The sequence below is a fragment of the Bipolaris victoriae genome, assembly GCF_000527765.1.
Source record: "Bipolaris victoriae FI3 unplaced genomic scaffold scaffold_14, whole genome shotgun sequence".
In the NCBI taxonomy this organism is placed as follows: domain Eukaryota; kingdom Fungi; phylum Ascomycota; class Dothideomycetes; order Pleosporales; family Pleosporaceae; genus Bipolaris; species Bipolaris victoriae.
The window spans coordinates 142,179-164,092 of record NW_014575378.1 but is presented as its reverse complement, the minus strand read 5'-3'; the positions used below and the strand labels follow the sequence as shown (position 1 = coordinate 164,092).

The window sequence follows — 21,914 nt, the reverse complement described above, 5'->3', positions numbered from 1 at the left end:
CAAATTCACATATAAGGGGGTCGCGTGGCTCAGACCTCGAGCGCGCATCTCTCTTGTTGGTTTTGGTCAGGCTTCGCAAGGGAAGAGGCATCTTCTGGTACTGCTGCAAGACCACATGTATGTGTTTAATACTACCACGTATGTACGACGTAGCCACAAGCCTCAAACACAGATGAAGAGGCGCAGCGCAGTCGCGTATTGCTGTGTCGGCCCAATGAGCAAAAAGGCGCACAGTGACAGATGATTGAAGCATGGGTGGAGCTTGTGGCGATGACGAGTCTCGGCCAGTTTTGCGCCAATAGAAGCGCACATAGCATGTGGCTTATGCCCCAACGGCCGAATGATGCGTCGCAGCGCCGCTGTGCTGCGTGCGCGTGAGATGGATGGGGATTATAGTGGCTAGGCCATGTTGTGGTAAGCATTAGCTTTCCCCTCTTCCGGGCCCGGCGGCTTCTTAGCTATAATCTTCTTTCCTCCTTTCCTTCTTCTTTCCTCACCCACTCTTCCTCTCTCTGTCTTGTCTATCCCCACTTCCAACCCAACAATCTCACCAAAATAAAACTCGGCGCAATCATCAATTGCTAGCAACTCTTACCCATCAGCTTTTTTTTCCTCTGCGCGACCCTCGTAGCGATCAAAACGCTGCTGCTCCCGTAAGCATACAATAAGCCGTCGCGGAAACCTCGGGATTGTCCCTTTTGTCGCTCCTACTTGATACGAGCGCTCTACACACATCCACAAACAAAACTCGACACGAGCGAGCTTTGAGAGTCTAAGAAACTATCCCATTTTCATCTCCAGACGCACGACGCAACAATGTCCAACCAAGGATACTATCAAGGCCAAGGCGCTCCTCAGTACCCCCAGCAAAGGTACGTTTCACCCTGCTTCTCGCCGCGCTTGTTATTTGGGGAATCCCTTTTAGCAAGTGTTGTTGGAAGAGAGAAATAATCCGCAAGAGCAAAGAAACTGACTTTTTTTTTTCTTCAAAATAGCTATGGCCCTCCCCAAGGTGCCAACTACGGCCCTCCACCTCCACAACAAATGATGTACGGACCTCCGCAGGGCCAGGCCCCACCACCTCAGAAAGAGAAGAAGGACAGGGGATGCCTGGCTGCTTGGTATGTTGCTCCTCTTTCTTTTGTTCATTTTGCGTGTACACTCTTCGAGAGAACGACGAAGATAAAAGAATTCAAATTACCATTCCCACTTCAAACGCTAACTTGGAGAATAGCTTGGCCACCCTGTGCTGTTGTTTCCTGTGCGAGGAGAGCTGCGAATGCTGTCTTGAATGCTGCGAGTGTTGCGCAGATTGCTGCTAGATGACGTCTCGATGCAGTGTGCGATGAGATTAGAGGAATGAACGGGTTTCAATCGATTGGTGCCATGGGAAGGTCATCAAGTCTGAATTATGGCTTTTGAGGATTCTGGACGCATCCCCAAGGTGATGTGGTGTCTTCATTTGCTTTTTTTTGTTTCATCATTCAAAGATACACATTACTTTGTTCTGGGGGGAAAGATACCTTTGTACTTGTTTTCTACGCTTTTCTCCTATATAATACAAATTCACGGTTTGCTCCGGTGAATCCTTTTTCCCAATTCGTTTCTGACGTCAGTGGGTAGCTGTTGAACTCTCGCGCGAGTAGCTGTTCCTCTCTTGTTTACCGGCTCCTTTTATTAATTCATTCTACCGCAATGTTCCGCACGTTTGCTCTCTCATGCTGGATGTCCAATCAATCACACATCAATTGAACGGGTTTACTTTTACTTTCTCATTAGCGCGGCCAATGAGAGTAAACCGGATACTAAGGCTACAGCCCTCTCACCCTGACTCACTCACTGGTCGCACACACTTGATTATCTCTCACTTACAGTGCACTGTCATATAAAAGACTCTCCTGCCCTTGCGGCTCTTGGGTCAAGCTCCTTGTCACGAACATTGACACGACAAGTCGGAATATGGATCGACCAAAGTACTGTGCTCTTTCCCTATTGATTGGCGATTACAGAATTGCTGACTGATGCGTTAGAGTTATCAAGCGGCGACGCAAGACTCCGAAGCCCTTCAGTTCTACTCTGAAGCTCAGAAAGAAGCTGCCCAAGACCGAAATCGGTGAGGACTCGGATTTGACGCAGATCTCCAAACGCAACGCGGTTGAGTCGCCGCTTCTCCGCCTTCCAGGCGAAATACGCAACATGATCTGGCAGTATGTACTGAGCAACCATTTCATGTCGATATATGAGCAACCCGGGGGGTCCATAAGAGAATATGTACGTTCCACAGAAAACAACAAACTCACTCCGGTTTCTTTGGGGAAGCGTCTTCTCAGCGCGAGTCGCCAGATATATGAAGAAACGTCAAACATGGTATATTCACTCAACACAATCAGCTTAAACCTCAGGTTCACCCTTGCTTCCTTTGTCAGTCACAGCACACCCGAGAAACTCCGCCTTATCACTTCAATCGAAGTGCCCTACGACTATATAAAGTGTATAAATTAGGGTATTGCAAGAAGTTCCATGAGATATTTCCAAATATCAAGCATATTTCCATCGATGATTATTTGATCGGGCACTGACATCATATCAAAGACTTCTTTTGGACTCCCCATGACATGGCCGAGAAGGGAAAGAAGAAGGCTGAGGATTTTATAAGGAGTAGGGAAGGACGAGATCTTGAGATTTCTTGGTATTGTGATTCGGATGGTTGGTGTTGGTTGGTATGTTTGTCTCCTAACACTAATAACTCTCTGGAGTTGGTATATGTGCATGCATATCCCATGACCCCCGGTCCTTGGTCATAAAGGAGGCAGATGGTCAATTTTCCACTACCCGCTACCAGGTGCTTGGCTTCAGACTGGGACTTCTTTGCATTTATATTCATGACCAAAACAGATTTTAGAGGTTTTACCACTAAGTTACTCCGCGTGAGAACCACCCTTCGTAAAATATTATGAACTAAACATTGAAACTACGCCAGTGCTGGTAATGTGTAACGGGGGTCCAATCCACCCCTCCCCCTCCTCTTTGCCGTTTAAGATGTATACTTGCTCCCCCCCTTCTCCCCTTCTCTCTTCTCTTGTATCCTCTCTCTTTCGCAAGCTCAGTGCAGGAGCACTGTAAGCTATCTATTATCCATTATCAAATCTTCTTTTTGTTGCAACAAGGTCGCTTGCTTGCTTGTGTTTGTTCCTCTAGAGCGCATGTGGTCCTGGCGTGTGCTTAGATTGGTGTATCTGCGCATCGATGCATGGGAAGCAACTGAGAAAGTATCATATGCTCCTTTCTATATGTGATGGCGTAACGATGGGGAATTCGTAGGCTGTGTTCGCAAGCCGGGCGGAAGTACGGAGATGGGGGTGTGTCGTTCGAGTTCGGTTCGTGGTCCTTGGTCACTTCCTTGATTGACGGCGTGTATGTTGATGTCGTTGGTAGGAGCGGTGAATCGACACGGCTTGTTACTCTCCCAGACGCACTCAGTGTTGATGATTCCAGCCTAGGTCTTCGTGGTATCCCTCTGCAGGGGGGCTACACTAAATCCAAGCGAGCCGTTCGGAATGATGGTCGAGATAGTATCGTAGTCATGACGTTGGCCATAGTCGCAGCGTTACAGTCCCAGGGAAGGAACGCAGTCCTCGCCCTCACATCAACGACTGCCGTAATCGGAATCCCGTATCACCCCCTCTTCTGTACGACACATCTTTCCTCTACTCACGCATCCCTCTTTATTTTCTCAACTTCCAACAATTCATCTCACCCTCAAACGGTATACCGCTCTTGCATCATCATCTCCGCCTCATCCCTCTTCGCAAGCACAAACGCAATCTCCGACCCCACGGCTACCACGACTGTCGCCACCATCCCGATCGGCGCTCCGATAGCCCCAAACCCCAAAATGGTAAAGCAGGTATACCCCGTGAAAATAGAAAGGTACATTACGCGAAAGAAGAGCAAGAAAAGGTCATCGCGTCTAGGCTTCGTCATAGTCACCAAAGCGGGAATCTTACAAAGAACAAAAAGAAGAGGTTGCAGCAAAGTAAGGAACTGGCCCTTACATGAAAGAAGAAAAGTAAAAAAGTAGAAAAAACAAAAGGCGTTCAGCTCCGTATCCCATCCGAACACCCACCACTACCACTACTACAGACCCCAGGTTTGCCAGTCTGACCTTGCTAACTATGTTTCTTTTTTTAGATACGAGACTGCCCGCTGCAGTTTGACGTTTGAATGTGTCTAGACTAACTAGTCAGCAGCCAGTGAGAAAGACGACGGATCACCCCCTGACCCAGCGAACAAGACCCAAAGAGGAACGATGGAACAATTGAATATTATTGTCAATCGGGAAATAATAACATATAGGGACGGGTAGCCGCCCCAAAAAGTTATTGATATACTGACTCGCGCATTCTTCAAACGGGGAGGGACAATCCTTGGGGTGGATATCTGTGTGTGTGTGTGCCCCACTGTCACGCACTTGAAGGGGCGTTCAGCCTCTTACTGCAAAGACGCGTCAGCCTTTTCTTTTGCTGCACTGCTCTCAGCCCGCAGGGCCGCGACATAATCAGTGTGTAAAGCTGGCGAGGTTTGATTGGTCTTGTTCCAATTGTCTTGTTCTCGGCGTCTTCATTCCATCTGTTGTTGTTTTGTTCAACAAGGCCATGTCCAAAACAGGCACTACTAAATCGTGTTGAAACACAAGGGTCATTGCAATAGCGCTCGGGCCATGTCGGTTGCGAGGTTTTTGGCAGACTGTCAAACAGTGTCAAACTTTGAGTGGGTTGCTATGGATCTACTGAATTGCTATTTTCGGGTTTCGTCCTATCAAACAGATGGGAGGGGTTTGGAGGGTTTGGGGGGGAAGGGAATACGTAAAAAGGTCCGATTTGCAGCTGTTGTAGTACCGAAACTTTGTATGCATTACCGACATGAGCCATGTGGATGGTTGGTCTACGCATACGCAAGAAAGCTTTCGTGGAGCATACGGTGTCGTAAGATCGATTTGCTGCTAGTATTGTGTGGCGGATGCGGGATACGTAAACATGCAGGTCTTGGTATCGTGTATCGAAAGTCATGACCGCACGAACATGGATCATGGTGGCAATGCTATGCACATGGTAGGAAATCAACGTGTACCACCATGTAAACCCTCAAACGTGATCAAGACATTGGTGTGGTGCGATCTGCAAATGCAGGCAAGATTCAGATTCCCGGGCTTGACTACAGATCTGCCCTACTTGGAAAAATACCAGCAACCCAAGTCTACCATCCCTCGCCATTCTCACCCAACTTGAATAGACCATTCTTCTTCTTATCAGCAGCCCACCTCTCACACCACACCTTCATCTTCTCCCTGCTGCTCGCGTTTCCCACATTGACTGTTGGTATTATCTTGTCGATATTCAGTGCACAACAGAACATGGTCAGCTCCCTGAAGCTGCTGTGCTCACTGTAGGGTACTCCAAAGCAACTCGCCCGGCTCCCGCTACCCGCTTGCGGCTTTAGATCTTTCATGGCAAATGTGCTTTTCCAGTTATCCGAATGTAGGACGGTTTGCACTTGAGGCGATTCAGTGAAGCGACCTTGAGGTGGACGATAGTTCCAGCCAGATGGTCGAAAACCAATAACACGTGAAAAGGTATCAGCGTAACTACGTAGATAGTCATCCAACGTCTCTGCTCGAATCTCAAAAAGTGGTGTCATATGCACCTGAGCAGCACGAGGATCGGTAGTCAGCAGCGCATCTAGCTCAGGGTCTTCAAGGGCCTTGCAGATGCGTTGCTTGTTGGCGGGGGCGTATATCTTGCTTTTCAAAGCTTTGGCGATGCCCGTGCATATGCGTTCCTTGCCAATGCTGTATGTGCCTACCACGACAAGAAGGCGACCCCGCTCAGGACTCTTCGGCTCCGATGGGTTCTCCGGATTAGAGTCCTTTTGTACAAAGTTGACCATACCTTGCCCGGCCCGTTTTCGCTTCATCTTCTCCCATCCGTCCGACTCATCGGCACGAGTCTTGCTGAGGCTAACGCACATGTCTGCGCAAGCCTGAATGACCTGCTGTTGTGGTGGGAAGGCGTACTTTGGGTTGAGGTAGGTGGTGTCAAGGTAGCATGCGTCGAGCTTTTGCTGTCTGCTCTTTCCACTGACAGCGTCTAGTACGTCTGGTCGAAGTAGTGGATGCTCGACATGTGCTTGGCAAGCGCGGAAGTCTCCGCAGTGTAGGACTCTTTGCAGCTTTTGGTTGTTCCCTTTGCCGACTTCCTTTTCAAACAGGAAAAGAGAGCTACCTGGACAGTGGTTTGCTGATATCATCGTCACGAAAACGCCTCCAGTCCCTGGCACTTCGGTCTTCACCTCAAAATCTAGGTCGACCACCCATTTCGGGTCAACCCGAAGTTGCTGTCGGACTAGATTGCCTGTAACTTTACTGCAATAAATGGGGCCGTGCTTCCAAGATGCACTAAGTCCAACGTAGTGATCACTGTGAAAGTGGCTGAGAAAATAAGCGTTTTGGCCCTTGACAGCACCATAGCGAAAAGCATCGACGGCAATAAAAAAGCCCGGCATGATCTTGTAGAATGGACAGGTGCGCTGGTAGGCTGGCTTGCCTCGCGACTTGTTATTCTCAGCTGCCGCACTTGCCCATGCTGCATCTTCGGCATGGCCAGCCATGAGCTTTGAAAACGCAGAGCTTGGCTGAGTGTTGGGCTTCGCAAGCTGAAATGGGTTTGCTTGGCCGGGTTTCGCTGGTCGCTCTGGTCGCTTGAACATCTTTACACTACTGGCAGCGGTTGGTTTGCTTTCCTGTTCTATCTTCGCTGTGGGGAGCGGAAGTGGCTTGCCGTCCAGGCACGCGTTGACGTGAACAGACACATCTTGTTCTGACAGTCCAGGGAGACTATTACCGCATATTGGACATGAAGGTACATTGGTATCGTTTTCTTCCGTTTCCTGTTTGATATCCAGTGCATCATTTTCGGGGAACAGGAAGGGCGCCTCAGAGTCGTCTGTATCGCCCTCCATCTCCAGCCTCTGTTGTTCCTTCATCCAACGCCTTTCATCGTATTCTTCACCCTCAAGCAAATCGTCATCCTCAAGACCTTCGTAGTCCTCGTATTCCTCATCATCGGGGATAATTGTGGGTTCTGGCTTAGGTGAGGGGGTGCGGGCTATTGAAGGTTCAATGCTTTCCATGGGTATCGGATCCTCGGTCTCTTTAGCAATTGGTGACTTTGCACTATTTCTTCGCATAGCCATACCTGGACTTGTAGCAGGCATCTCCGCTTCGTCTTCGGACTCCGAATCGTCTACAAAGGGACCTGATCTCTGACGCGGCTTCGACGCTTGTTTGGGTGCATGAACTGCAAGAGCATCCAGAGCGTTGCTCTCAGCATCCGCCGGTGGGGGCGACGAACAGGCTGGAGGTGGGGCTACTGGTTCTTCACTGACTTTGCGCCGCTTGATGCTGCCACCATTCTCATTATACCGATCCTCGCTGCCCGAGTCCATGACGCCATTGTTCTTCTCGTCGCTCCAGCCAACATCCTCCTCATCGTTTTCGAGCGCAACAGTTGGATTTGAGCCTCTTTCCTGTAGGAATATGCGGTTGTTGATCTCTTCGGCCTTCTTGAAGAACGTCATAATGTTGCCATTGGGCGTCCCTGCTGGCTTCTGCTTCTTGCCATTGCTCGCAGAAGTCGACTTCTTGGCAAAATCAGCAGGCGTGAGCGTAGTCTGAATGACATTCTTCTTTGGCGGGGGCGTATTTGTGCTCGGCTTGGGCGTTGCTTTCTTTGTCGCGGTTTTAGTGGCCATGGCTGCGTTGCTTGACGAAGAGCGGGGCGGCGAGGGGGGCCGTCCAGTTGAGGGGCTCAATTTCGACGACTCGGACAGCGTGCGGTTCTCTCGAGGATTCCTGAACATGAGAATGGCTGTTCCACATAACCGAGCGTCGCTGCAATGCTGTTTGGTCTATGCTGTGGGTTTGCCCCAGTAGCTGAGTGGCGAGCGCATCGGTTCAAGGCGCGCCAAGATAAACGCGTGGACACGTGAGCGTCATGCACGCTTGCCACTTTACGTCTATTCCCTATTGTATGTAATGGCGAGGAACCTCCATACCCACGTCCTTAAACAACGAATACTTTTGGTGAAGTCGAATCGAGGCAATACTAGTTTATTGTTTTTTATTTACAACTTCTCCAGTAAGCGCAAGTGAGGAGGTAATTCAATGTTCAAGAGAGCCAACGTGATGTCGCCTATTTCTCACTTGTTAGTACAAGTCCGCAAAAATGAATTTTGTAGGGATATAGTAAACCTATCCTAATTTTTATGGCACATACGACCATAGGCGAAAAAATCCCTCTGGATCCCGTCCGTTCTCCACACGATAAACTTTCGACCGGCGGATTAGTAGTTAGGTGGGAGACCACTAGCGAATCCCCGCTGTCGTATGTTTTTGCAGTATTTTTTGAACTCGATCCCAAGATCACGTGACGGGCCTTAGTATATTCCGTAGTATTAAAGTACCCGAAGGCAGTCTACTAGGTAGCCAGCGGAAGTAGAGGAAGGGGGGCGATGGTAAAACTTCGGATTACGTGACATATTATCGAATAGATGGTTTTAATATATTATGTGCCTACCTTAAGCAATGACTACTTTGTCGTAATAAGAGGATACTTAGCCTTAAGCTATACTTATTAAAGAGATTGAGACGTAATATGACGGTATTACGAAGGGTTTAACCCATCCGATGTCTTCCCAAGAAAATCTCCCCATCTACTCCACTGCCCCTACTTCCACTGGCTATCTATAAACTACCTAAACTACAGAGTTCTAATACTGACTGTATATATTACATGTTTAATGATTAGTACTTTCTATTGTTGGATATAGAAGCGCTCGTACTCGTTTGGCGATATATATGATCTACCCGACGACAGATCCACATCTACCCGCGTTCTCTAGAGGCTCCGCGGACTGCAGAGTGCCTTAATCCTTATTTCGGTATTTCGGCATAGTTCTTGTCACACAGAGTATCGAGTGCCGTCTTGGGAGCTGCCTAGCTAGGCAAAATCTTACGGTTATCCTGTACCTACTACATGTTGATGACAGGATTGCTGTACACTCATGCGGTCTTTGAATCCTGCTAAAAGCAAATGCTCCCCCGTACCTACTAATCGCTTTCACAGCTTGTTAGGTCTGAGTGGATCAACGCGGCAGTTCAATCAGTTCTCCCTTTCGCAGTCTTCCATTTTTACTGTAAGACATTCCTGTATGAGCGGGATTCTGCTACTTTGAGGGTGTCTCACAATCCTACAGCTCATCAAGAGCGAAGAGCGTGCATTCATCCTACGATAGTATGCGCTTTGCCCATTTGATCTTGTCTTACAGGCAGAATGCATGCTCAGCCTGATGAACATGAAAGGCCGACTATTGAACTGCCCCCTTGGCACTGTATTGGCAGCCTGATTCTGCAGATCTCATGTTATAGAGTGCCAGGATGAAGGAAATACTAGTAGGCTTCTCTCAAGCTGTCCATCCGCAGCACTAAAGTAACCTGAAGCGGCCCACAAACTACCCAAACCACAGAGTCCCAACATCATGATTGTTGTGTTTTCAGCCAAAAGGGGTGTCTTTGGTCATGTTGATTTGACTCTTGAGGCTATAGTTAAGCTTGGAGTAAAGTGACATGCTCGATCGACGTTTTATGTAGATCCTCTAGCATGTCGACTACGTAGGCTCCACCACAACACTGTCAAAGTACACATCCTCTTCTATCAGACTCCCAGGAGAATCGCGCGTAGATAGCTATGTATTCGCAATAATTTCAACGGCCTCTTTACCATTGCCGAGGTCCAAGCCCCACGTCTCCCCACATCTTCTCCACATCTCCATTCAGGACTCCGGGGAAAGTAATGCCAAAGTGAATATATGTATCACAACATGAAAAATGCCTGCATGAATGCAACCCAGCTCTCCGAAGCTTTACAAAATCACACAATCAACACCGCAAAGCCATGTGCTCACCACCAGACCAACTCTACCATCCCACTTTGAAACAAGCCTTCCGCGGCAAACTCAACTCGTCAACACTGGAATTTTTCAACTTAAAATATGCACGCATACCAGCCCGCTACCAGGATTCCATATTAAACGATGAGCCGCTGAAGGCAGGAGCAGACGGCGTGGTAGACAATACTCGCTTCGGCCCCTCATGTCCCCAACACCGCGCAGCCCAAGCATGGGATCTAACGCTGATCGGCAGCGCGAAACTCAGTTATGCCCAGGGCCAAGGCCCCACAGAGAGAATGGACGAATTCGAATGTCTAAACTTGAATGTCACAATGCCAAAACCAGGTCTTGGCAATGCTCCTACAACGCCAGGGCGCAGGCACCTACTCCCAGTCTTTGTATGGGTTCACGGCGGCGGGCTGAGTATGGGATCGAATAATTGGCCGCAGTATCAGATGCAGCGGTTCGTGGAGCGTAGCGTGGAGATTAGAAAGCCCGTGATTGGGGTTGGGATAACCTATCGCGTTAACATGTTTGGTTTCCTCGCGGGCGAAGAGATTGGGTCGCGGGGGAACATCGGATTCAAAGACCAACTGCAAGCGTTTCGGTGGATCAAACGACACATTGCGGGGTTTGGGGGCGATCCGAGTAATGTTACTGCGGTGGGAGAGTCGGCAGGTGGGATATCGCTTTCGACGCTGCTTTGTGCTAATGTGGGAGACGAGGGGTTGTTTGAGAGAGTGGCGCTGATGAGTGGTGAGGTAACGGTGAGGAAGTGGCGGAATAGGTGGTGGCAGCAGAAGATGCTGGAAGATCAGTCCTCGCATCTGAAATTGGAAAGAGGGGATGCCGAGAGCAGAAGGAGGGCACTGCTCGAGACAGATGCGGAAGAGCTGGCCCAGAAGATGCCAGTGGTACAACAATGGACTATGGCCGTTGATAATGAGTTTTTCACCTCCCGAGTGACAATCGAGTCGGTCATGGACGGGAAGAGCGAGGTGCACAAGCCTTCTTGGTGCAAGGAGATTGTGGTAGGAGACACGGCGCATGATGGCACTGTTCTCAAGGGCAGGATTCTCGACCCCCCTGATGCGTTGGGTCGACTCAAACAGGCATGTTCAAAATACCTCACGGCATCTGAGACGCAGAGTCTTCTAGCCGTGTACAATCTGAAAAGACCGTTGCCAAAGAAACAAGAGGCAGAACGACTACTCGAGCTGGTCGGCGACCTGCGCTTCCACTTGGCAGCACTGTCAGCATATCGAGGCTGGAAAGCTGCTTCCCCACCAAGACGCGCTTCACGGTATCATTTCCATGTTCCTAATCCTATTGACGGTCCGTTCAAGGGCCTATCTTCTCACGAACTCGATGTCGCGTACCTTCTTAATAACTTTGAAGAGCATCTAGACGAGCACAACAAAAGGGTTGCGCGGGCAATGCAGGACCATTTTATTAGATGGGCCAATGGTGAGGGATGGGCCAAGGAGGGTAAGGTCGTAGTGTTTGATGGTAATGGAGTAACAGAAGTTGACGAAGATCGTTACGATGCCATCTATCGTAATGGAAGAGGTGCAATATTAGAAGATATTGGACTGACCAAGCTGTGGCACGTTGCCGACGTGTGGCAGGGTATACGGCAAGAGGAAGAAGAACTTATCGAGTCGAAACTATAGTCAACGTAATGCTATGAATTGTGTTGGTAGATAACTGGCGTATAATTTCATCAACATGCTATAGTTCAATCAATAGTACAATAATTTTTGACCCAGACCAATACGCTGCTTTAGCTCATGCTTTGAAGAGAACTCTATGCTACATCGACAAATGCTCGCTTCTTCCTGTTCTTCTTCTCTTCCTCCAGCTTATCCACATCTTCCCATCTGACCAACTGTGCCTCATCCACTCTCTCGCCCACAAATCTCATGGCTGCAACATTGAACCCAATCAGGTCCTTGTTACCCATCAACGTACTCCTGAGGTCGTTGCGCATACCTTCAATTACAGTCTTCAACTCTCTGCTTGCAACAATTTGCTTTTGATGCGTCTTTAGCATGAAAAAGAGAACCCGGCACGTCAGGGTAATGTTCCATTGCTTGCGCACCCAGATAGCGAGAAAGGTAAAGAGAGCAGGCAGGGAAGAAAAGGGCAGGACAAGGAGTGCGTCATGGAGTTGTGCTGCGGGAATCTTGGCAAGAGTGTTGAGGACATGGCGTTCGGCTGATATGTTACCGAGAGCCAGGAAGAGCGGATCGCGCTGCGGTGGTGCAATCTTGGGGTTGGACTTCTTCTGAACCTCCCAGTCACGAACAACCTCCAGGTCTACCATGCCCAGATCCAGGGCTTCTTGGATACGTTCACCGGCCGTGAGAGTGGTAATGGTTTGTTTGCTGGCGTCGACGGCTTCAGCGCGTTCACCGTTGGGATCTTCCTCATCTTCTAGATTTGTTGCCAGTGTCTTTTCGTACATTTCTTCCAATTCCCTTTCTCTCTCTTCCTCGAGGAAAATGGGCTCATCTGATTTTGTCCAGATACGTATGCTCTTGTCGTGGCTGGCTGTGACGATAAAGTCACCGGTCCGCGCCACGGTCATGGCCCAGATCTCACCGTGGTGGCCCTTGAACTTCTGAATCTGCTGGAACTTGTCACCGTCCCAGCTCTTGATCGTCCTGTCTTTACTGGCGCTAAACAGGAGGTGGCGCTCATCACCATCGACAGGATGCGGGATGAAAGAGATCTGCATGATGCTGTCTTCGTGGCCAAATAATGCTTTGTGGCAATCTCCAAAGTCCAGACCCCATATACGCACATTCTTGTCAGCGGAACAAGTGGCGATGAGTTTACTATCGCTGGAGATGGACATGTTGAGGACGGGCAGTTTGTGGCCATAGAGGTTGAGGAAGAGCTTTAGCGAATCTACAAAGAAGACTTTGACAGTATTGTCGAGGGTTGCGACGGCTAGTAATCGTGAATCGGGCGATACATGTACGCTTAGAACGTCGTCATTGACCTTGAGAACACGGGACTGGATAAGCTTGAGACGAGGCATTGTACGTTTGGTTCCTGGTATCTCCTCCTGGATAATGTCGAAATTCCAGAACTTGACCGATTTGTCTGCACTGCCTGTAATGAGCGATTTGCCATCGGGATGCACTTGCATTGTCCACACGGCTCCTTCGTGGGCAGAAATTTTGTCGAGTAATGTCGATGCTGCGATGTCATACAGTTCAATATCGCCATCTTTCGTTCCTACGACAACAATCTTGTCTCCTGGAAGGAATGCACAACACAGTGCATATCCGCACTCCAATGTGCGCAAACAATTCTGCGTCTTGACGTTCCAGATCTTCAGGCCTCCGCTCGACGCAGATGCTAGCATGCGGTCGTCCGAGCTGAGTGCGAGCGCGCGCACGTCGTTCCTATGCCCGGAGAGTTCAACGGCCAATGTCCGAGAATAGTCGGGGGCTTCCTCGCTCTTCGACTTGCTCTTTTGCGGAATCTCGTAAACGTCGATGAGGTTGTTGTTGGTGCCGACAAGAAGCTGCAACTTCTTCGATCCTTTGATATGCATCCAAGCAACCGACCTCACCTTTCCAGCCGTTCGTACGGTCACATATGGCACAAATACTTCGCCAATCTCAGCATCCGCCACATTGACCTTTTCGTCTGCCTCCGCCTCTTCCTGCGCGTCTCCCTTTGTTTCATTTTTCGCCTTTTCCTTCCTTCTCTTTCTTTTCCTGATCAAGCTCTTCCTGACCTCTTCTGGGGTCTTTATGCGCCAGATCTCAACAGCCTTTTCTGCACCATGCACCGCGATGTAGTTGGCCTTTGAATAGAACGAGATACCCTGTGTTCTGTCCTTGCCCTGTCGGTATAGTATGCCTCGTGGGGTGAGGTACTCGAGGTCTGTCGCTTCGCCAATCTTTGAACCGGCTTTTCGCAAACCGGCTTGGTCAATGGCCCACACCTTGAGTTCTCCATCGTTGCCTGCTGTTATACACCCACTGCCGTCTGGTGAAACACCCAACGCCCAGCATTCTCCATTTGTCTGCGCAATGTGTGTTTCGATGCAGTGCTGGGTAGTGACGTCCCAAATCTTGATCAAGGCATCTTTGCTAGTAGAGAGCAAGAACGCCTGGTCCGGGTCCATGTCAACATCTCCGTCTTCGGCATCATCCTCTTGGGGCGAGTCTTCGGGGTGGATAAAGTGCAAGCCGGTAATCTGACCTTTGTGCCCTCTTAGCTTGAACAAGCCTGTTTCCGAAACCAGATCCCATATAATAATGTCTGTATCTTTGGAACCACTTGCTAGTCGGACGCCGGTCTGGTCGAAAGCAAGTACGGTGACTGCGGACTTGTGGCCGTTGAAGGTGATGATGACGGTTGACGTTCGCGCATCCCAGATGCGTATACTGCCATCTGCGTAACCAACGGCGAAGACATCTGGGTCCACGTCGCTTCGGCGAATGACAGTGACTTCTTCAGTGCATGAATTATCTCGCCACCGGCTCACAAGCTCGCTTTTCTTTATATCCCAGCACAGTACCTCCTCGTTCGCAGCGGCGTATGCGCGTCCGGCACCAGCTGGCCTGTTGGAGCCCGGCTGGGTCAGGCCTTCTGGGGTCCAAACGATGTTCGAGGTAGCAGTTGCGACCACGCCGAAAGCGTCCGTCTGCTCATACTTGCTGTGTGAAGGTCAGCAGAAGCTTTACATGGGCTGCGCCGCCAGCGCGCATTACCTGTAGGATTTGACCATGTTGCGCTCTTGTCGTCAATCAATTTCACTATACGTGAGAAAAAAATTATTTCAAGGTGCTCAAGCGTGACGACTCCAACTCATTGCGCTTCTTGCAGAACATGTGCGACTGTGGGCGGCTGTTGGCTGTCGAGATGCAAGGTCGCATATTTCTGGAAACTTTTTAGACAAGGGCCTGACCCCACGACTGGCGCTAGGCCCACCCTCCAGCATCACCACAGCACACCTCCGTCCTCCGCATCACCGCCCGACTCGAGAGCTCCCCGCCCGACATTACCACCTCCCTCACCCTGCGGAGAAGCTACAACACCCACAATGCTTCTTCTCGACTATCAGAACGTTCTCATTGAGTCCCTGCTGAGGGACCGCGTCAATGGGTTCGCCGTGCCCCGCAGCCTCCCGCTCCGCCGCCAAGTAGCTAACAGCACACAGAGGAGCTCCCGCCAACATTGACCAGGTCGTCTCCGACTTTGACGGCGTCACCTTCCACATCTCGACCCCAGAGACCAAGACCAAGATCCTCGTGTCGCTGCACATCAAATGCTTTAAGGAACTCGTCCAATACGGTGCACAGGCTGTCCTCGAGCGCGAGTATGGGCCGTTCATTGTGGAGCCAGAATCTGGATATGACTTCTCTGTCCAAGTAGATTTGGAGAATCTGCCAGAGGACCAAGGTGCGCATAATTGTGTGTTGACGAAGAAAAGCGCTGACGGTATGCAGAGGCCAAGGATGACCTGGTCCGCCGCGTAGCCCTCCTCAAGCGAAACGCCATGGCTGCACCCTTCGAGCAGGCTTTCGACGAATTTCACCAGCTCCAAGAGGAGGCCTCCAAGTACACATCCGAGTCGGCGCCGCAAGGTGTGGCAGAGGGCGGTGATGTACGCGCCATCCACTACCGAGAGGAGGAAGCCATATACGTCAAGGCCAGTCATGACCGTGTAACTGTTATTTTCTCAACAGTGTTCCGTGAAGAGACGGATAGGATATTTGGAAAGGTTTTCCTGCAAGAGTTCGTCGATGCCAGGCGAAGGGCTATTCAAAACGCTCCCCAAGTGCTGTTCAGGAACGACCCACCTCTTGAGCTACAAGGCATTCCCGGAGTCGACACATCCGGCTCTGCTGATATTGGCTACATTACCTTTGGTGAGTAGAGATGCAGTAGAATGTGTATGACTGTGCATGGCTGACCAGCACAGTGCTTTTCCCTCGCCATCTTACAAACCAACGACGAGCCGATGTCATCTCACACATCCAGACGTTCCGTGACTACTTCCACTACCACATCAAGGCCTCCAAGGCTTTTATTCACTCAAGAATGCGCAAGAGGACTGCCGACTTCCTCCAAGGTATGCTTGCCACAGATATGCTCTTTGTAAGCTTGTTTACTGACTTGTCTAGTTCTTCGCAGAGCTCGTCCCGAGGCGGAAGAGAAGGAGCGCAAGACGGCCAGCGGTCGTACGTTCAAGGTTCAGGCATAGATCAGATGAGAAAGCAGACTACAATTGTAACACGACATATACAACCCAGAATTTGTTCGTGATTGCCTGATACATGGTATGCTCATGCACAAAGTTGCGGAGAATGAGTTGAAATGGTCAGACAATGCACTACACCACAAAAGCAGGACTTGGTGATGTACATGTTGATGATGCAAACCCACAAAAATGCCAATTCCCCAAGTCACACAAGATCCTGGCCCAGCCGTGCTCTTGAATGAAGCCAGCAATGCCCGACTAAACCATTTATGGCCTAGTGTACAAGTCGCGACGGTCTCAGCGAACGCGTCCCTCAATAGGCGTAAACCCTGACGTTCGGCCAACTAGTCAACCCCGCCTCTCCAGTTCACAATGTCTGAAGCGACGAGGCCGAAATACGACAATCTCCCAGGCATTGACACAGCACCTGACATCTACGAGACGCCAGAACTTACCGAAGACGTGTCTACAGTACAAGCTTCCACCGCTGTTTCCGAATCAGACTACGGCGATGACGACGACGACAATGATTACTCGGCAGTCCGTCACCAACGCCTGCAGCCAGATCAGGCCCGCAATCGTTTTCAGCCTGCTCGAATAGACGCCCGCGGGGTTGACTTTTCGGACAATGTCACCGCGCAGGGCCAATCCTATCGCACATCTACACGGCGCCAGCGGCGGCGGGGCGAGATATTAGGCGATGCCAGCGACGAAGAGGAGGAAAGCTTTGCACAAAAACTACTAAGGATCAAGCGAGAGTTGGCCGCGTTGGAAGATGAGTACGAGCAGAAGATTGAAAGCGGGGACAAGTCCAAGATTGAGGAGCAAGATCCCAAGGAGATGATGGAGATGATAGCGAGCAAGGTCGACACAATTTACGCTGCACATAAAGGTGGCGCCCGAGGCGCACAGGCGATACTTGATCGCACAGTGCAGAAGTTCGACAGCTACAAGCCCTTTGATCCCAGCCCCAAACTCACCAAGGCCATTGCAAACCAGCCGCCACTACCAGGCACACAGGTACAAAGAAGCCAACTGGAATTTGTGTTGAACCAGGCAGCCGAGTTCGATAGGCGCATTACGCAGCTCGAGGGCAGTCTGGGCCTTAACGGAAATACAATGCCCGAGCTGAACGATCACACGCCTTTCCCCGTGTCGGCGACTCTAACGCGGCTGGAACAGACTATGGGCCTAATTGGAGATGCTGCATCAAACAACCTGGACACAGTCACGCAAAACGTCAAGAAGCTTACGGCCGAAGCAGAGCACCTGAAGGAGGTTCGCGAGGAGGCGGCAGAAGCTGGTGCGGGCTCGAACGATAACAGCTCGGGTACATACCCTGACCAGGAAGCGAAGATCAACGCCTTGTATGGCACTTTGCCTTCTATTGACAAACTATCGCCCATCCTACCGCTAGTCCTTGAGCGGCTGCGCACACTACGACTCGTACATACGAGTGCTTGGCAGGCTGACGAGGTCTTGACTGAGCTTGAACGTCGGCAATCGGCGCAGGAACTAGAAATCAAAAAGTGGGAGCAGCAACTTGAGATTTTGGAGAAGGACATCAAAAGGGCAGAGACAGCCATGGTGAACAACATCAAGACGGTCGGGGACGACGTCAAGATGCTAGAAGGGAAGATGGCTAAGCTGCTTTCGGCAGACCATGAGGAGTAAGATGTGCTGCGGTAGACGAATTTGGAGAGGCACGTCTTGAAATGGTCAGCCACATAGTAGACATACGCACACGTCTTGGCAGCTCGGTTCGCATATCCGATCACGCGACGTCGATCATGTTCATATACCCACTAGGTGTAGATAGCAGTGTCCTGTGTGGCCAATGCAGAGGAACACGTTGCGTGCGTGTGCAGATCCAGGCCGTGAGGAAGTGAAGAGATATCGTATTGAAGCGAGAGTTTGTGTGTTGGGAGCTATCGATGGGTTGCCGTCGGCGGAAGCAAGGTGCCAGCCAACCGGAGCACCTGGCTCTCCGCAACAACACAGCCGTGAAACCTTCATGGCGGCCCTGCAGCCACCGGCCGGTGCTTGGCTGGTGCAGTCGTCATCGGTGAACTTGAGGGGAAAGCATCCACCCAGGGCAACAATCTTCGCCCGGTGGCCGGACAGGGTTAGGTGGACCGACTGTGGTGTGAGGGCGATGGCAAGGCATCGGCGATTCTCAAAAAGCTTATGCCGACCAAATTTATCATCAACGAGCTTCCTCTTTCCATTGCCTCAACACCACAGCTTGATTGCCCCGTGCTGCCCGTTTGAAGCCCGCCGCTGCAGTCACAATGGGCAAGCGCAAGAACGAGGCGTCTGCCAACGGCATGGCTAAGAAGAAGAGGGCCATCTCAGACGATGAGGCGCATAAGAACTTCCGCGACGGTCTCTTCGACAGCAAAGTGCGCGAGACATACGCCAGCGAATACGCCCAGTCGCAGCCGTACGCGTGAATGCTGCAACCTGCACTCAGTCCTTTCTGACAAGATCCACAGCTACAAGCACGCCGTCATCCAAAACCTGGTCAACGACACGCTCCTGCGCAATGTCCGCAACGAAATCCGCGAGCACATCCACTTTACGCCTAAAGAGACGGACATTTACAAGATTCACCAATCTGGTGATCTTGCCAATCTTGACGGCCTTCATGACTCGGCGCTCAAGCGCTTACCGTCGCTTCTCACTCTCCGCGATTCGCTCTATTCATCTGCGTTCCGCAAGTACCTATCTTCGATAACAGGGTCCGGGCCCTTGAGCGGGGTCAAGACAGACATGGCTGTGGTAGGTTGCGCAAGCCAGGGTTTGGAATATGGTGCTGACCAAACGACAGAATGTCTACACACCAGGATGTCATTTGCTATGCCACGACGATGTCATTGGAAGCCGTCGCGTAAGCTGGATTCTATACTTGCTTGATCCTGACATTGAATGGAAGGCCGAGTGGGGAGGTGCACTGCGACTGTACCCAACCGAGGATCTTGAGACGCCAGATGGTGACAAGGTCAAGGTACCGCAACCGGACTTTTCGTTATCAATTCCGCCTGCATGGAACCAACTCTCCTTCTTCACAGTACAACCTGGTGAGAGCTTCCACGATGTCGAGGAAGTGTACAGGAGGGGCGTAGAGGAGAAGATAGAAGAGGACGGTGGGCGCATCCGCATGGCCATCAGTGGTTGGTTCCACATTCCACAAGAAGGAGAAGAGGGCTATGAGGAGGGTCTTGAAGAAAAGCTAGCCGAGAAGAGTTCGCTCGCTCAGCTCCAAGGAGGAAAGGCTGACGTCTTTGATGAGCCACAATCACATTGGGTCGAGAACCCATATTGGGAAGAACAAGCGAAGCAGGAAGACGACGAGCTCACAGAGGACGAGATTGACTTCCTCATCAAGTTCATCAACCCAAATTATCTCGTTCCAGACACCGTGGAGGAGCTTTCGAAGATGTTTTCTGATGAGTCGTCTTTACGGCTTGCGCAATTCCTGTCAAACAAGTTCTCTGCACGGTTACGAGAGTACCTCGAATCCAAGGACCACGAGGCGGTGCCTAGCCTACCCACCAACCCACATCACAAGGAGTCGGTAGTTGGAGTCGCACGCCCACCACACAAGCACCGCTTCCTTTACCGCAAGGCCGTCCAACCCATACCAACGACTCCATACCCTGAGAACGACGGCATGACACCATACGACGACCTTGTAGACATCCTCTTCCCCCATCCCGCTTTTATGAAGTGGATCTCGCTCGTAACAGGTATCACACTAACAAAGAGTAACATCTTTGCACGCCGTTTCCGTCGTGGTCTAGACTACACGCTGGCAACCGCGTACGAGGAAGAAGACCCACAGCTCGAAGTCTGTCTCGGCATCACACCTTCGCGCGGCTGGGGTGATGAAGATGAAGAGCCTGAAGAAGCTGCCTCGGAGGAAGCCTCGCAAAAAGGCAAGTCGAGCAAGAAGAAGAAGAACAAGGCCAACAAGGAGAAAGCAGCCGAGCAGCCCAAATCGGAGGAGGAGAAGGAGGTCGGCGGCTACGAAATGTACATGGCCGGCGAAGACGACTCGGAACACGCCGTGCCCACAACCTCTGAAGGCTCAACCTCGACCGGTGCCGGCCAGCGCCGAAAAGCAAAGGCTGATCCCGCCATTTACAAATCCGCTGGCGATGACGAAGACGACGGTATCTTGTTCAGCCAGCCGGCGGCGTGGAACAACATGGCTATCGTGCTGCGTGACCGAGGCGTACTGCGCTTTACAAAGTATGTAAGCAAGAGTGCCAAGGGCGACCGATGGGACGTGTGTGCCGAGTATGGGGTTGAATTTGGCGAGGACGAAGATGATGACGACGACGACGATGACGACGATATGAAGGATGACTAAGGGCTTAGGGGGTTGTGTGTGTAACGACCTTTTTTTTTCTTTCTTTTTGTACCACGGTCCAAAAGGGGAAGAATGGAAGGGAAAATTGGAAAAGGGGGAAGGGAGGAATATCTTATGGGGTTTTGTATGGAATGAGATGGTGGGTGCTAGACCGCCGTTCTAACTATGGCTTGTTAACATGATCCGCTTGCCCCGGTTGTAGGCTTTGTTGAGTGCTCAAGTGTCGCTTCTCCGGGCTTGATTGCTAGCTGGTTTGAACTGGTTCAGATCCGCCATGTCGAGGTGGTGGTACAGAATGTGGAGTGTGGAGGGAGGGAAGAGGATTCACTGCTTCCTGCCTTTACCGTGACGCTGCTTATCGCCAAGCCTTAAGCGCCCTCCATGTCTCGTCGGGTACCGTTGGTTTCAAGCACGGTACTAATAGAAGCAGTCGGTATACCAACTGTAAAGCTTTGTTCACCTCCGACGAATTATATATATCATGGTGCTTCCGATAAGCATACCCAATCCGGATGTTATGCCGACAGTTTGCAATTCTAATCCCATCATAAATCTGATCAATCAAACTCCCATAACACCTAACCTAGATACCAGTATTCATCTTGGATGCCCGCAGTCGGTGTATATGGTGAAGAGACGTTGCGAGTGCCCCACTATCTCGGCGGTGTTCCCAAAACTGTACAATCGGGGTGACCATGTCCGGCTCTTAAATGGTAGATTGCATGTTGGAATGAACTAGCATTCCCGTAGTGCTTACCACGATCTTACCGTCTATTATAGACAATGAGTCAAGTTTTGCAAAAGGCCGAAAGTTTTCTGGCGCTGTGCAACTCGTAGTGTGTTCCAGAATCCATTGGCTATGCATAGAGGCTGACTAAACGTGTCCATGTTTGTAGAAATGCGAGACGGATTTTTCAGTCTGCAGGCATGGCGCGGGGCAAACGCGAGATCCTGGCAACATTGTGTGTGGCAGGACCTCGGTATGTCATCGAAGTGCGGATCGCATCAGTACCAAGCGGCGAAACACAACACAGTTCTGAGGCAAGCGAGGCCCCAAAATTACTGTGATGGGATGATTTTGTCGCGTTGCACGAGCCATGAATTGCGCAAGCAATAACAGCTAATGTTTGATCAACGTGCTTGCTGTTGTCATGTGCTTGTGAGATTGTGGTGTGAAACTGAGGACAGTTGCGCTTGGGCCCTGACGCCATAAGGCGAGGACTGCGCTTAAAGTTCGACTTCCCAACGTCCATCCTTACTCCACTGTTGTGGTGCTGAACTCGACTTTCCCCCCCCCCCCCTTTA

The 21,914-nt window shown here is 50.7% G+C and overlaps 8 protein-coding genes across 8 annotated transcripts; 6 read left to right on the top strand and 2 right to left on the bottom strand.

The window, feature by feature from the left end:
• Nucleotides 1-816: 816 nt before the first annotated feature.
• COCVIDRAFT_23734 (hypothetical protein) lies at nucleotides 817-2,351 on the top strand (the record flags this gene model as incomplete). Its single annotated transcript, XM_014704528.1, has 3 exons — nucleotides 817-872; nucleotides 2,031-2,207; nucleotides 2,285-2,351. The coding sequence occupies 3 exons, from the start codon at nucleotides 817-819 to the stop codon at nucleotides 2,349-2,351; spliced, it is 300 nt and encodes a 99-aa protein (XP_014560014.1).
• A 1,558-nt stretch (nucleotides 2,352-3,909) lies between these two features.
• On the top strand, nucleotides 3,910-4,059 carry COCVIDRAFT_90407 (hypothetical protein; the record flags this gene model as incomplete). The annotated part of the gene is made up of 1 exon (XM_014704583.1): nucleotides 3,910-4,059. A coding segment is annotated over one exon (150 nt), but the record flags the coding sequence as incomplete, so codon positions are not given.
• Nucleotides 4,060-5,256: 1,197 nt separating this feature from the next.
• Nucleotides 5,257-7,635, bottom strand: COCVIDRAFT_90226 (hypothetical protein; the record flags this gene model as incomplete). The annotated part of the gene is made up of 2 exons (XM_014704582.1): nucleotides 5,257-7,380; nucleotides 7,429-7,635. The coding sequence occupies 2 exons, from the start codon at nucleotides 7,633-7,635 to the stop codon at nucleotides 5,257-5,259; spliced, it is 2,331 nt and encodes a 776-aa protein (XP_014560068.1).
• A 2,375-nt stretch (nucleotides 7,636-10,010) lies between these two features.
• Nucleotides 10,011-11,678, top strand: COCVIDRAFT_90294 (hypothetical protein; the record flags this gene model as incomplete). Its single annotated transcript, XM_014704581.1, has 1 exon — nucleotides 10,011-11,678. One exon carries the CDS (start codon nucleotides 10,011-10,013, stop codon nucleotides 11,676-11,678), a length of 1,668 nt encoding a protein of 555 aa, XP_014560067.1.
• A 134-nt stretch (nucleotides 11,679-11,812) lies between these two features.
• Nucleotides 11,813-14,758, bottom strand: COCVIDRAFT_23731 (hypothetical protein; the record flags this gene model as incomplete). Its single annotated transcript, XM_014704527.1, has 2 exons — nucleotides 11,813-14,687; nucleotides 14,742-14,758. The coding sequence occupies 2 exons, from the start codon at nucleotides 14,756-14,758 to the stop codon at nucleotides 11,813-11,815; spliced, it is 2,892 nt and encodes a 963-aa protein (XP_014560013.1).
• A 315-nt stretch (nucleotides 14,759-15,073) lies between these two features.
• COCVIDRAFT_23730 (hypothetical protein) lies at nucleotides 15,074-16,237 on the top strand (the record flags this gene model as incomplete). The annotated part of the gene is made up of 5 exons (XM_014704526.1): nucleotides 15,074-15,135; nucleotides 15,191-15,432; nucleotides 15,480-15,902; nucleotides 15,956-16,105; nucleotides 16,158-16,237. The coding sequence occupies 5 exons, from the start codon at nucleotides 15,074-15,076 to the stop codon at nucleotides 16,235-16,237; spliced, it is 957 nt and encodes a 318-aa protein (XP_014560012.1).
• A 369-nt stretch (nucleotides 16,238-16,606) lies between these two features.
• COCVIDRAFT_90196 (hypothetical protein) lies at nucleotides 16,607-17,908 on the top strand (the record flags this gene model as incomplete). Its single annotated transcript, XM_014704580.1, has 1 exon — nucleotides 16,607-17,908. The coding sequence occupies one exon, from the start codon at nucleotides 16,607-16,609 to the stop codon at nucleotides 17,906-17,908; it is 1,302 nt and encodes a 433-aa protein (XP_014560066.1).
• A 617-nt stretch (nucleotides 17,909-18,525) lies between these two features.
• Nucleotides 18,526-20,609, top strand: COCVIDRAFT_90157 (hypothetical protein; the record flags this gene model as incomplete). Its single annotated transcript, XM_014704579.1, has 3 exons — nucleotides 18,526-18,683; nucleotides 18,730-19,015; nucleotides 19,065-20,609. 3 exons carry the CDS (start codon nucleotides 18,526-18,528, stop codon nucleotides 20,607-20,609), a joined length of 1,989 nt encoding a protein of 662 aa, XP_014560065.1.
• Nucleotides 20,610-21,914: the final 1,305 nt, after the last annotated feature.